Source organism: Trichosurus vulpecula, chromosome 3 (assembly GCF_011100635.1).
Source record: "Trichosurus vulpecula isolate mTriVul1 chromosome 3, mTriVul1.pri, whole genome shotgun sequence".
NCBI lineage: Eukaryota > Metazoa > Chordata > Mammalia > Diprotodontia > Phalangeridae > Trichosurus > Trichosurus vulpecula.
Window position 1 is genome coordinate 61,240,056 of NC_050575.1, and position 15,820 is coordinate 61,255,875.

General features: G+C 42.5%; 1 protein-coding gene across 1 annotated transcript in view; it reads right to left on the reverse strand.

Moving 5' to 3' along the window:
• The window catches only part of SPARC (secreted protein acidic and cysteine rich), a 75,051-nt gene extending 59,727 nt beyond the window's left edge, over positions 1-15,324 (reverse strand). Inside the window, exons 1-2 of the mRNA XM_036749119.1 lie at positions 15,082-15,324; positions 1,818-1,893 (exon numbers count right to left, since the gene is read on the reverse strand). Of these exons, the coding sequence (XP_036605014.1) occupies positions 1,818-1,850 (33 nt within the window). The 5' untranslated portion in view covers positions 1,851-1,893; positions 15,082-15,324. The remainder of the gene's footprint in view (positions 1-1,817; positions 1,894-15,081) is intronic.
• Between the last annotated feature and the right edge of the window lie 496 nt (positions 15,325-15,820).

Genomic DNA, 15,820 nt, shown 5'->3' on the forward strand with positions numbered 1-15,820 from the left:
ACTTTCTCCCAGGCAGTCTCCTCAGCCCCCTTCCCAGGTGGAAAAAAAAATTAAACATGTGGTTACTCTCTCTACCCAATAGGTTCAAAATCTGGGGTTGTAGTTTGTTTCTAAAGTGACAGGTCTGAGACTCCTCTCCTCCCCAAAACTCCTTTATGGAAACAAGGGAAGGAAGCTCTCAGAGGCTCAGATTTCCAAGCAGAGACCCTTTGGGGAAAGTAAATCCTAACTGGCTGAAGGGAATGGGACCAGCTTCAAAACTAGGGATTAATGTTTTTGCCCTTTGGGCAGTCTGGTAAAGCTTATGGACTCTTCTTAAGAATACTGCTTTTAAATACAAAGAATAAAATACATAGAATTACAAAGGAAACCAATTATATAGAAATAGTTAAACACACGTTCGAAGGCCCCAGGTTAAGAACCCCTATTTTAGAAGTAACTCAGCTTGGCTGTTCAGAGAGCCGCCATCAAGGGTTAGCAAGCTCTTTCGTCCTGAGGGTACCGTGGAAAGAAAGGCAATCCTGAGGGAAATCGGACCTCATATACAGGTAAGGGAGAGAGGAGAGGAAGAGACAGAGAGTCAGAGAAAGGAGAGATAATCATTGAGAAAAAGCAAGCTAGACACTGAGGAAAAGCAGACAAAACACCAAGAGACACAGGTCACCCTTCCTTGGGTGCAGAATGCATGTAGGGAGATGCTCTTCAGTAAGACGGAGTAAGAGCTAGTCACTCACCCGTACATAATGAGGTAGCGGGCCAGAGTGAGGGGATTGCTAGCTCCTATGAAGATGGGACCCCCACCTCTGGCCTTATTATTAGCCCCACGCTTGAACCTGGTCAGGCACGTGTCCTACCCTCTCTGGGTGTTTTCATCCTTGCCTCATGCAGGATATGGGGGTTTTCTCAAGTGCCATTTGCTACTGTAATTCACAAGTGGCAGGGTGGAAACCACTAATATATTTGCAGACACTGACATATACATACAACATCCTTGTTTTCTAAAGAACTTTTCAAATGCACATTTTATTCCTCTCCCGAAAGCTAACATTCTGAGGTTAGAATTCAAGAGGTTGGAATTCAGCTCTAACAAAGAGGGATACAGACTCACCCTCCTTCCCTCCGTAGTCACGTGTAGGCCAGCAGGGCTCCATTCTGTTTCCTGAATGCTAGCTGAGCTGCTCAAAGAACCTACAGCCTGACCCCCCTGCCCAGCCAGCTGGTAACAAAATTTAAGCCTCTATGAAAGTGTCTAGGAAAAAGGAGAGTGTCGTGTTTGTATCCCTAATGCCCAAAATAGTGTCTTGCATGCAGTTCATACTTAATAACTGCTTGTCGAACTGAAATGAAAAATTGCTTAATAAATGGTTGCTAAACAAATGAATCAATGAATTATTCAGGATCACCTATCTCCCCTACAACTCAAAGTATTTGTCACTTTGACGATGGATTAATACTGTCATCTTTGTATATGACAGAGACAGATTGGTGTGGTGCAAAGGGTACAAAATGAAGCCTTAGGAGTTCTGGGTTCTAATCCTTTCTCTGCCACTGTCTCATTATGTGACTCTGGACAAGTCACTTTTCTCTAGACCTCCATTTCTTAATCTGTAAAATTGGATCAGCTGATACTGAAGACTTATTCCATCTCATACAGTCTATGATTCCATAATAGCCCTGTATAGGAGAAGAAAAGGTACTCAACATATAGCTAAGTGGAAGAGCATGCAGAGGATGACCTACGTGAAGTGGCCTCAGCTATACCTTAATTCCCCAATCTACCCCCATTCATACTGTCCAGCCTCCTTGGTCCCACTTACCACCCAGCTTGTTGAGGACTCGGGTGACTGCATTAGAACAGCCCTCACAGGTCATGTCCACAGAGAACTCATGTTTCTGAAATCAACAAAGGACAAAAGTTACCACAAAAAGGCCCCCAGGGAAGATACCTCTCACCTGAGCAGGAAGCATTTGGGAATCAGAAAACCCAGCTTGGACAGGGGAGCAAGGAATTTTGCTTTCTATTTAAAGTCAGTCAGTTGACAAGCATTTATTAAGCACTTACTACGTGCCAGGCACTGTGCTAAGTGTTGGAAATACAAAGAAAGGCAAAAGTGGTCCCTGCTTTCCAAAAGCTCTGGGGACAACATGAAAACCAATATGCATATACAAGATAGATACAGGATAAACTGGAAATAATCAATAAAGCATTAAGGGGGATAAGGAAAGCCTTTTTATACAAGTTGGGATTTTAGCTGGGAACTAATAGAAGCTACGAGATGGAGATGAGGAAGTAAAGTATTCTAGGCATGAGAAAGAAACAGTGCAAATGCCCAGGGTCAGGAGATGGACTGTTTTGTGCGAGAACAGCAAAGAGGAAGGATACTTAAGAGTTGGGGGGAGAGGGTATGAGGTATCAGAAGACTGGGACCAGCTAGGTGGCACAGTGAGCAAAGCACCAGCCCTGGAGTCAGGAGGACCTGAATTCAAATCTGACCTCAGACACTTGACACACTTAGTAGCTGTGTGACCTTGGGCAAGTCACTTAACCCCAATTTCCCTGCCTTCCCTCCTCAAAAAAAAAAAGACTGGAAAGGTAGGACAGGGCCACAAACAGAGCATTTTATATTTGATCCTAGAAGCGATAGGGAAGCTCTGATAAGTGTGTGTATGGGGGTGGGGTGGGGGGGTGACATGGTCATATCTGAGCTTTAAGATCATTTTGACAGCTGAGTGGAGGATGGACTGGAGTAGGGACAGAAATGAGGAAGGCAGGCCCACTAGTAATCTATCACAGTAGTACAGGTGTGAGGGCCTGTACCAGGGTGACAGTAGAGCAGAGAAGAGGGCATATGCTAAGAGATGAAATCAAGGGACTTGACAATAGTTTGGATAGGGGTGTGTGTGCGTGAGGGAGAAGGAGACTGAGAAGTTAAAAATGATACCTAGGTTGCAAGCCTGGGTGACTGGAAGGATGCTCCTGGGGAGTAGGGACCATCCTTTACCATTCTTTATATCCCCAGCACTGAGCACTAGTACATGGCACATAGGAGCTTAATAAATGCTTACTGAATGACTGGTGTCTTCGACGGTAATAAGGAAGTTCTGAAGGAGTTTTGGGGGAAAGATAATGAGTCTGGAAGCCTTCCAAAGTTGCTTGTCTTTATAATATTGCTGCTATCGTACCAACTGTTCTCCTGGTTCTGCTCACTTCATTCTGCCTTGTTTCATACAATTCTTCTCATGCTTCTCTGAAACCAGCCCCTTCATCATTTCTTACAGCACAAAAGCATTCTATCACCTTCATATACCATAACTTGTTCAGCCATTTCCCCAAATGGTGGGCACCCCCTCAATTTCCAACTCTTTACCGCCACAAAAGAATTAATGAAATATTATCGAGCTGTATGAAACAATATATATAAGGAATTCAGAGAAACACGGAAAGACTTGAATAACTGACGCAAGTAAAGAAAATGATATACACGACTACAATAATATAAACAAAAAACAACAAAGCAGAGATAAATATTATTATAAGACTAACAAGATAACATAAGACTAATCTTGGTATTAGAGAAGTAATGAAAAAATGCGCTATGTATAAATACCCCATATATATACATATATATGACCAAGATCAATTACCAAATAGGCTAAGTGGACAAAGCACATGGAAAGTTTGCAGAAGCCTGCGCACTATCAACAGCTGTCTTTTCCTTTTGAAGAGGTGGGAGACTGGTTGCATAATATTACATATCTGATCACATGGTATTGCTGTGTCAACTAGTTTTAACTGTTTTTCTTTGTTACAAAGGTCGGTTTGGATGGTCTCCGATGTCTCTTTCAGTTTCATTACCCAAAATTCTATGATCTCAAGGGAAGGTTCATTCTTGGGTAGAGGAGGTGGACACTGAGTATATCTAGAAATGACTGGGATGAAGGGGTAAAAAAAAGTCATTAACAAAATGTTTTTCAAATTCTTATAAATTTAGTAACCATCGAAAACACTCAAGAAAAATATAAAACAAGAAGTAAAATCTTAAATAAATTCTTAGAATAGGGATTCCTAACCTGAGGCATATATACCTACCCCACCTCCCACAAGCATCTTTTTAAGGAGGTATAGAGACTATCTAGTAAACAACTACATTACCCTATAGAAATACTGCAAAAGAAAAAAAAATTGTGGATTGTGGATCTGTGGTGAGGATGCATAGATGAGATAGGAAAGTGTGGGAGTGTTATAATACATCTGAAAAATTTGAAAGAAACAGCTGAAGGAATAATTCCTACTGATGACAACCAAATGAATGAGATTTTAATGTGGAACCCTTTTTATAGTTAACCAAAAAAAAATCTGCAACAACCACCCACTGACAAATGAATAAACTAAACTTCAAAAGAACCAGAGACTCTGAACTGATTTCCAAACAATGAAGTCACAAGACTTTTGGTGTAGCCTTGGAGAAAACAAATCTCATTATTAACAAATGTAATCACAAGGTCTGAATCTTGTTGATAACAACTTATCTCTTTGAATCAGGATTTTCGATCCTGTTCTTAATTAAGTCCAACGCAAGAAACTGTAGGCTGAACATGATATTGGGTGTCTCTTTCAAATACTACACTAAGCATAAAACTATCTGTTGACAGGAAAGAGGAGCAAGAGTCTTGCTAATTAATATTTAACAACTTTATGATATTAATAATGTGTACCGAATAATTTTTTCTTTATGAAAAATTAATCTATTTTATTTCTTATTCAATAGGTAATGGTAAACTCTAAAACTTATTTTCCTTCACAATGAACAGGGAGTGCTGGGGGTAAGCAGGAAGAAAGGTAACAAGCATTATTAAGCACTTACTATATGCTGCCATTGGGCTAGGTGCTGGGGATAAAAATACAAGAGAAAAATACAGTCCCTTCTTTCAAACTTACATTCCTGTGGGGAAGATAATACATAAATGAGAGATGAAGAAGGTGGGAAGAAAGGCACTCATGGGATTATGGTGGTGAAATCAGAGTCAGAAGCCAAGACTGGAGGGGAATGAAGGCCTGGGTTTATCCCCAAAATGAAGGCCCCAGCAGGGTGGAGGGATGTTCCAGAGTGAGAAAAATGGTATGAAAACCAAGATATATGGGGACTGAAACAGACTGGGGAGCCCTGCCCAAACGAATTATCAAATTATAATTAGTCACCATGTTACAGTACTGGTTCTGCTGGTTTTTATTATGCATTAATATATATCTTTCCTTATTTCTTTATTTGCTTCATCCTGACTTTAAAATATCATGATTACTTCAGCCATTCACCAACTTTTGAACATTTAGGTTGCTTCCTTTTTTCTTTTGGCCTTATATCTAGGTCAGCTATGACTATTTCTATACTGATAGCTTTTTATTTCTTATGATTTTGGGGAGATGAAATCCCAATTCCTTTTTGGAATATGCAACAGAATCAAAGTATCCAAAGATACAATGTGGGGTTTTTCAAAATTGTCCAGTCTGCAAGAAAAACCACTGAGGCAGAGCTCTGAGCCAATGGCACTTTATTAAAGGGTCCATGGTCTCCTCTAAGGAAGTAACGCCAGATCTTCACAATCTGGCATGTCTCCTTCCTCCAGGGGCCTTAAGTTTACAGTGCTTGATACCCAGATAGCACAGGTGGAGCAGGCCAAAAATACAAACTTTGATTGGTGGACAGGCCTTGCCTTTGACCCTCTAGGAGGGTCTACACAAAATACAGAATCCCACTGGTTGACAAACGGGCTAGTGAGCAGACCTTAACAGACTTATCTTCATCTTCCAGGAGGTCCCACCAAGCCGAAGCAGGCTTGCAGGGTTGTGCTGATAAAGAGATATCAAAATATTTACATGAAGCCATGGGCCAGTAGAAAGGCAGCCTGCAGTCCGGCAACCAGGGTCACTAATTGGTTACATGCTCATGATCACCTCCCCATGCTGGACAATAGAGGTATGACGAGGGACAAAGGGCAACAAAAATACCTGGGGGACTTTCCATGTAATTGAGTCACCTCTGTCACGATGGGCTTGGACACCGTAACAAGGAAAAACATGGGTAGAGGGTCTCTAGTTAGCTTCCTATGATTAAGCAAGTGAACTTACAATCTGCAGTTCACAGCTCTGAGGTCTACTATCAGAACTTATAATCACTACTCTTATGGCATCGTATCAAACTGATTAATACTGAATGGAGTAATATAGGGGTCCAATAAATCATCTATCACATTAGGTATGATCATCTGTGTGCTTCTTATTACATATCATACTACTGCTCCAAAACATCTACAGCCACTGACAAGGGGCCCCACTAATGGAAGTCTATTTCCTCTTTATGAGCTTCCTAAAAACTTTTCACTACAGGGTAGGCCTCTTGACCTGAACTCAGCAGATGGTATCTATATGGTGATAGGAAGCAGGAGAGAGGGAGAAAAGAACCATCATCTGATTTAAAAAGTTCCTCCTGAGTAGCTGCCATGGGATATCAGTCAGTCAAAAATCAACAAAGCACTAAACCCTACTATGTGCCATGTACTGTACTAGCCACTGGGGACACAAGTACATAGAATGAAACAATCCCAACTCTCAATGGGTGAGTCTAATGGGAAGACAACTAGTACATAAATATATATGTATGTGTGTGTGTATATATAGAGAGGGAGCAGGTGAGACAGCACAAATATAAAGCTAATAAACACAAACACAAAACATTGTTAACTACAAGGTAGTTTGGAAAGGAGGGCACTATCAGCTGGAGGTGGAGGTGAGTGTCTTAAAATGGAAGAGAGGCCTTCTCTGAGGCAGAAGTAAGGAGAGAATGCATTTCCAGGCAGGTTTCAGGGCTATGGACAGGAGATGGAATGTTGTGAGTGAGAAATACAGAGGACAGTTTTGGCTGGGTTGAGTGAGTGAGGGGGAGTAATGCCTAATAAAGCTGGAGAGGTAAGGTGGGACTTACCTTAAAAGCTAAACAGAGGAGTTTATGTTTCATCCTACAGGCAATAGGAAGCTACTAACGTTGGTTAAGTCAGGGAGTCATATGGTCAAATCTGTGATCCAGGAAAATTACTCTGGCAGGAGGGTGTAGGATGCAGTAGAGTGGTGGGACAGACTGAAGGCAGGGAGACCAATTAGGAGGCTACTATAATAATGTAGGTGAGAGGTGACAAAGGCCTAAACTAAGGTGGTAGCTGTGTAAGTAGAGAAAAAAGGGGTTAGATATGACAGACATTGTAAAGGTAGAAATGTAAAGATCTGGCAGCTGATTGGGTACTGTGGAGTGAGGGATAGTGAGGAAATTAGGAATATTGCTGAGATATTGGAAAATGAGGGACAAACAATGACAACAGGAATAGGGAAATTTGGAAGAGATGAGGACTTAGGGCAAGGGTTCTTAAGCTGGTGTCTTTGTTAAAATTTTTTTTGATAACTTTTTAAATGGTTTACTTTATAAACCTACGTATCATTTTATGTATTCAAAAACATTCTGTGGAGTACATAGGTTTAGTTTTTTTTTTTTTAACAAAGGAATCTGTGGCACAAAAAAAAGTAAAGAACTCCTGATATAGGAGGAAAGATCATGAGTTCAGTTTCAGACAGGTTGAGCTTAAGATGTCTATGGTACCTACTGTTTGAAACATGCAAGAGTTACCTGGTGACCTAGGGCTAAAGCTTGGGAGAGAGACTGGATTAGGATATATAGATCTGGGAGGCATCTATGTTGAGATAATAGCCATGGGACCTGATGAGGGTCCCGGGAGAATGAGGATAGAGAGAGAAGAGAAGGGGATCTGGGTTAGAACTTTAAGGAAAAACCCAAATTTAGGGGGTGTGATGAACCAGCAAAGGAAATTGAGAAGGGGTCAGGCAGGTAGGAAATTAACCAGGACAGAGCAGTCAGGAAAAACTCAGAGAGGAAAAGAGTATCTAGGAAGACAGAGTGGCCAACAGTGTTAAATTCAGCAGATCAGTTGAAAGGGATTAGGATGGAAAAAGGACCACTAGATGTGGCCATTAAGGGTTTATAGGTAACTCTGCATAGAGCAGAACCAGTTGACTGGTGAGGTCAAAAGCCAGATTCCAAAGGGATGAGGAATGAGTGAAAGGAGAGCAAGTAAAGGTACTGTAGGCAGACAAATTTTTCCACCTTTAGTTTGTTTTTTGTTTTTTTTTTTTCCTGGACCAAGGTGAGATCTAATCTACCTACTGGTTTACAAACACAAATAGCTGGATGCAGGGAGAGACTATGTAAGACACACAGACAATACTTCATTTAATTGAGCTTCACAGATATTGATTTTTTAAAAAACCAACTGAAGGTTTGTGACAACTCTACATCAAGCAGGTCTATTGGTGCCATTTTTCCAACAGCGTGTGCTTACATTGTGTCCGTGTCACATTTTGGAAACGTTTTCATTATTAAAATAGTTCTTTATTCTAATTCATTCATTTGATAAATTTTTATTTGGTATCTACTATGTATGCTGGGGATTTAAAGATAAACAAATTCTTCTTTCTCATAATTCATTTCATTGGTCATAATTCTTCTCCATAACTTGACTAGTGTGTAAATTAATTCAATGCGAAGTTATATGTGGAAGTTATACGGGATTCCATGCCATCTTGGCGGGGGGGGAGGGAGGGAAGAAAATCTGGAACTCAAAATTATGTAGAACCAAGTGTTGTAAACTAAAAATAAAAAAAATTTAATTAAAACGAAACAAAACAAAAAAAAGATAAACAAAAAGCCTTTCTATTCTAACAGTTTATAATAAGTATAATCTGGAGTATGAACAAGGGATAAAAACATGTACAAAGATAAAAAAGACTATAAGCTATGAGAATATAAGGGTAGAGGGAACTCAAACAAGAGGCATCAATCAATCAACAAGCATTTATTAAGCATCTACTGTGTTCCAAGCACTGGGCTAGCTGCTGGGGCTACAAAGACAAAAGTGAAACAAATCCTACCCTTGAAAAACTCAGACTTGAGCTGAAGGAAACTAGGGCTTCTAAGAGAAGAGGCGAGGAGGAAGTGTATTTCAGCGCAGACATGGAGAAGGAAGGGAAAGGAATACGCTTTTATGGAGTGCCTCCTCTTGCCAGGCATTATTGTGCTAAGCTCTTTACAAAATTTGATCCTGGGAAGGTAGGTGCTGTCATCATTCCCATTTCAGAGATGAGGAAACTGATGCAGACAGAGGCTATGTGACTTTCCCAGGGTCACACAGTAAATGTGGGTCTAAGTTAAATAAGCTTTAAATACCATGCTGAGGAGTTTGACAACCTTTTACATACAAATTTTGTATATATTAAACTTGCAAAAATGTAAAATCATTTCAGCTTCTCTCAATCACCTTAATTCTTCCCTTTCACTCATTTCACAAGTGGAATTAGTCACCAAGTCTTACAGATTTTGTCTCTTTAATCTCTTCCCTTCAACTCACACAGCTACCACCCTAGTCCAGGTTCTCATTATGGATCACCTGGACTATCTTATCAGTCTCCTAAGAGGTCTCTCGGTCAGCTAGGTGACACAATGCATAGAGTAGTGGGCCTGGAGTTAAGAAGACTCAGCCTCCTGAGTTCAAATCTGGCCTCAGATACTTACAAGCTGCATGAACCTGTGCAAGTCACTAACCCTGTTTGCCTCAGTTTTCTCATCTGTAAAATGAGCTGGAGAAGGAAATGGCAAACCACTCCAGTATCTCTGCCAAGAAAATGGGGTCATGAAGAGTTGGACATGACTGAAAAACAACTCAACAACAAAAATGCTCTCTCTGTCTCTAGTCTCTACTCTCTTCGATAAATCAATCCTCCACACAGCCACAAGTGATTTTCATAAAGCATAGGTCTAACCATGTTACCTCCCCCTAAATAAACTGCAGCTTATTTCTAAGGTCAAATATGAAGTCCTTTGGCATTTAAAGTGCTTCATAATCCAGTTCTTTCCTATGTCTCCAGTCTCCCTACATATCACTGCCCCCCCCCATATTGTCCATCCACACTAGCTGCTACCTTGCTGTTCCTCACATCCACCTCTTATCTCTGTGGTCTTTGCAATGGCTGGTAGACTCCAGGCCTGGAATGTGCTCCTTCACGTATTCCTTCAAGTCTCAGCTCAAAGTGCTACATTCTACAGGAGGCCTTTCCAATTTTCTTCAGCTGCCAAAACCTTTCCATCTGAAGTTATCTGCTTTGTATATGTTGTCTCCCTCAATAGGATGTAAGCTCCTTGAGGACAGGGATTATTTTTTTCTCTGTGTCACCAGCACCCAACATAGTGCCTGCCATATAGTAGATGGTTAATACATGCTTCTTGATTGATTTTAATAAGTCACAACATGTAGTAAATGCCTGAAAATATTTGCTGAATGAATGTATCTAACTTCGACCAAAGTCTACATCAGTGGTTCTCAAAGTATGATCTGGGGACTCCTGGAGTCCCTAAGACTCTTTCGGGATGTCTTAGAAGTTAAAACTATTTTCATAATAATTTTTATTTCCAATATGGCAAATATCGATTTTTAAAAAACTCTTTGGGGTTCTTAGTTTTTAAGAGTAAAAAAGGATCCTATGACCCAAAAAGTTAAGAATCACTGGCTTACATCAGAGATGCCATGTGTGGCCCCCAACACTTCCCAGTAGGGCCTGAACCAGATTGAAATGTAATTGGGAAATATTTAATAAAATAAATAAAAATACTATAAAACATAGACATCAGTATATGGTTCTCTAAATCAATATACTCTCACGGGGATCCTTATGTATGGTTTTGTGGTCCTGTTTTTATCTGTGTTTAACATCCCTGGTCTACATAATACTCCTCAAAATCAGTCTTTTCTCTCTTCAATTTTTTTGAAAATATTTAATGAATACTCACTGCAGTTATTGTCCAGAACTTCTAAGTCTTCTTTCTTTAGGAAGGATTTTGAGTGAGGGCAGTATACCAATTACAAGATACATTCATCTAATGTTTTATTCACTTTACGTAGGACCTTAGAATTGTAGTCCTTCCTTACAAGTTATTTATAATAACAGAAAAATAACACTTGGAAGCTCCATTAAGTAGAAGAAAAAGCTATGTTCAGATAAAAGTACGCTCACACCATAATCTGCCCTCCACAGATTTCGAAGTCACAGGAGGGCAGATCTTGGCTCAATATAAGGAAAAAGCTACCAACCAGACAGAGCCTGACTGTGGATGAGGTTGTTTCCATAAAGAATGAGTCCCCCATTACTGGAAAAGCTAAAACAGAAGCAAAAGGATCACTTTTCAGGGAAGCTGCAGTTATAAGAATGGATTCAGATATTAGATGATCTCTAAGATTCCTTCCAGCTCTGAGATTTTATGATTTCTGGGATGGGAAAAAACAGAAGCACTCCAAACCCATACCCTGCTTATTCCAGGGATGAAGGTTAACCGTCTGTTGTGCAACGGGTATCATCCCTACCTCCCAAGACGGTCGCAAGGCTCAAAAGAATGATGATCACAGCTAACACTGAGACAGTGCTTACTAAGTATGTGCCAGGCACTGTGCTCCACAGCGATCATCATCATCTACCATTTATATAGAACTTAACTTTATGCCAAGCACCGTACTAAGCACTGAACGAGCATTATCTTGTTATTAAAAAGACTAATAAGAATGGCTAACATTTACATAGTGCTTATTATATGCCAGGCACTGTGCTAAGTGCTTTTACAATGATTATTTTATTAATAACAATAAAAACCTAACATTTACATATCTCTATGTGCCAGGTACTGTGCTTCACTGTCTTATTAATATTACTAATAATAATGCTAACATGTACATAGCAGTTACTCTATGCTGGGTACTGTGCTGAGTGCTTTACAATTACATTATTATCATTGATAATAACAACGGCTAACATTTATATGATGCTTAATAAGTGCTGGGCACTGTGCTGAGCGTTTTACTATTATTATTTCACTGGATCCTCACAACAGCCCTGAGAAGTCGGTATTATCCCCCTTTTATAGATTGGGAAGTTGAGGCAAACAGAGGTTAAGTGACTTGCCCAGGGTCATACACCCAGTGTTTCAGGCCATTTTTTAACTCAGGTCTTCCTGGCTCCAGGCTGAGCATTCTGTCCACTGTGACACCTAACAGTCCACTTTGGAAACTTTAAGCTACTTAAGCTTATCACAGAGCTTTTAAACATACCAGCTATGACTACTGCTATTGACCATGAATGTTTTCTTTTAAGCTAACATGTACCTTTCTACTTTCCCCAGCCCCTTCTCTCTTTACTGGAATTGTACAGAGGCAAAAACTATCAGAGTTGTGTGAAAGGAAGGGCAATGAACTAGGAGTCAGGTGACCACGGTTCTAAGCCCTGGTTCTGCTACTGATAATGCTATGACTACCATTCTCTTGAGCCTCGTGACCGTCTTGGGAGGTAGGGATGATACCCATTGCACAATGGATGGTTAACCTTCATCCCTGGAATAAGCAGGGTATGGGTTTGCAGTGCTTCTGGTTTTTTCTATCCCAGAAAACATAAAATCTCAGAGCTGGAAACATCACTTTCCTTGTCTGGGCTTCAGCTTCCTGCTCTGCAAAGTGAAAAGGTTGGGTAAGGTGACCTCTAAGTCTCTGTCAATGCTGTTGTCCTATGTTCTAATTTCCTTTCTAGCGTGTCTCACAAAATCCATCTTCCACATAATAATAGCAGATTGCATTTATAGAGTGCTTTAGATTTACAAAATGCTTTATCTGCACTAACTCATTTGGTAAATGACACATGGCAGTTCTTATAGATATTTGAAGGTCGTAATAATGCCAACCCCTCACAGTCCCTGTTTCTAGGCTAAAACAACTTCAGTTCCTTCAAAGGATCCTCGCCCAAGATAGATTTATTTCACCATCCTGGTTGCCCAGCTCTGGTCAATGTCCCTTCCCTAAGAAGGTTGAGGGCCAACTGCCTATGGAAGATAAGAACTCAGAAGAAGAAGGAGGCAATTCTACGCTCTTCCATGGGACCCATACATCACTGGGTGGGTTTATGTGATGCCTGTCCCAGGGAGATTAACATCACTGGGAACAGGAACATAACGCCCTGTGCTTTCTTTGGTTCTGGGGGCCTAATCTGGGTGAGAAGGAAATGGCTCTCTTTTCACAATGTTAAATGGGACTTTCTGGGGATGTGAGAGCTAATCAGTCCAGTTCTTTGGCCAGGGAGCTTTGTCTCTTTTGTTTGCAGTTTCTCTCTCAAATCCTACTTAAGCCAAGAGATAAAACACCTGGGACAGACAAAGGTCTTCCTGGAGTTCTTCCAGGTTACCCAATAACTCTCCAAAGACAGGCTGCTAGGATACAGAAAGCCTGAGGAACACCACCTGGCACAGACTACCCACTTGTGGGCAGAACACTGTCTCAGGCACTTACAGGAAGAACCGGATGTAAAATCATAACAATGAGAACTAATAGTTATATAATATTTTAATATACATTTATCTCGTTTTCTCTTCAGAAACATCCTGTGAGATAAGTACAGCAAATATTATTTTTGGGATGGAACCTGTGATTTCATTAAGGAAATTCTTTTTACTAATATAGGTCAGTGGCTGATCTGCAATTTACAATCTTATTTAATGGCCTAGGGAAGGAAACAGTTAAGTAACTCCTCCAGGGATACACAGCCAGGATGTGTGTTAGAGACATCTCTTGAACCTAAGTCTTCATGACTCTAAGGATGTCTGTCTATCCACTATGCCAGGCTGACTTAAATGCAAGTGTTGTTACCTCTTTTTGACAGATGAGGAAACAGAGGATCCATTACTTTAACCCATACCTTAGCAAGGGTAGAAGACAGGACTCACACTTAGGTCTTTTGGCTACCAACAGGCTTTCCCCTAAAAAACCAAAGACCCAAAGCCCTCTCTGGGGACCCCAAGCTCCAACTAACTGTATCCTTTAAATTAACTCTTTTGGTTACTTTTTTTTCTGGGCCTTCTATTTAAACAAGGGCATCCTTCTGTATGGATGAGATTACTAGAATGAGGCTTAGGAGTCAGGAGATGTGTGTTCTAGTCCAACCTCCGCCACTAAGCAACATAAATCAATGTTCATTTAACACCTCTCTGAGAATGAGAAAAAACAAAAAAAATCTGAAAAAATTAAAGCTTTATTACAGATGCACTGTATTAACAGTCTTTGTCTTTGTCTCAAAGTTGGTTCCTAGTCTAGGAAATTTTACCAGACCCTAGCAATGAGGAGAAATCAATAACCTCTTATGAGGTGGAAGAAGAGCAGTAAGAGGAAGCCTCTAGGTAATGCAAGACCCCAAACTCCTCAAAAAAGAAAAAAAAAGAAATGGTAAGCCAGAGATAACACAAACTTCATACCACAGCTCTCTTCAGGCCCCATGCAGTCCTAGATCAAATAAGGTAATATTTGTAAAGCACTTAGCTCAGTGCCTAGGTACACAGTGACACTTCATTTTAAATGCTAGTCCGTCCGGCGGGCCCCCCCCCCGGCCCCAATCCCCTCCACCAGGCTCCTTCTGTGGCCTCTGCATATTTTCTGAAGATCTAGGGTTCAGGGATCCCCAGCTGGCAGGAGGGCAAGGATAGCATAGGGGGGCCGGGGTTTGTGAGACCTGAGTCGGAAGAGACCAGAGGGCTGCAGGCCCAAGATCGAGAGGGGCCCAAGGCTCGGTTGGGATCTAGGGGGTTCCCCTCGCATTCTGCCATAGGTGGCAGGGTGTGGCAGGGCTGAAGGACGCAGGATCCTCGAAAAGAAGGACCCAGTTGTTTCGCATCCCCTCTTCCCGGAGCCCTTTAAATCCCCGGCTCTTTAAGCCTCTGCCCCTGCGCAGGTGTGCGGTGGGGTAGCGGGGCAGCCAGGGATGGGGGCGGGAGGATCGCGGTTTGGGCAGGGGCATGGGCAGGGGCTGGGGCAGGGGCAGGCGCCGGGCTATGCGAAGCACCCCGCTGAGCCCGCTCCTTTCATCGTCCGAGGCCGCGGCGGGTCCCTCGGGCCGAGAGGATCCTGAACAAAAGAAAAGCGTCGCAGAGCTGCGCGACTCACCGGCATGACGGCGGAGGGTGCGGCTGCGGGAGGCTGGCGGCGGGAGGTGGAGGCTCCCGCGGCGAGCACTGCGGCTTGCGGAGTCTGGAGTCCCGAGTCCCGGGCGCTTCCGGATGCGCGGCCACGAGGGCCCCAGACCCTGCCCCCTCCCGGGGCTGGGCCGCCGCCCAGCTTTCCCTGGTGCAGGGCGCAGGGAGGAGCTGCTGCGGGAAGGCGGTGCTTCCTCGGGGGGCGGGGCCTCCTCGGGGGCGGGGCGGGGTGGTGCCGTGCCGGGCGTCAGGGGTTACGGCCGTGATGCGGCTGAAGGGAGCCAAACCTCTGGATTCTGGGCAAGGGCAGTGGGGCCCAGAGATACCAGGGCTGGCGAAGAGACCGACAAGGAACGGGGCAGCAGAGGCAGGTGCAGGGATAGACCCAGGCCTGGAAGAGAGGCAGGGAACCTCTCCATCAGCCTTCGCATCCCCTCTGCTGCCTCTGACACCGAAGATGCCCCCCTGCCCCACTCTTCTGCTCTCTGTCTGTGTGCCATTACCTAAGAGCCTACAGGGAGGAGAGGAGCCCGCTAATGAGCATAGTGCTAGTCATACTGTAAGAGCTTAATAAACGTTAACTGACTGGCGCAAAACCTACGGCTCCTCCATCATGAAAGAGTGCTGGCTTTAGGCTTGGTCCTGCTAGGGGTGGGGAACCTGAGGCCTAGAGGTCACATGTGGCCCTCTGGGTCCTCAAGTGCTGTGCT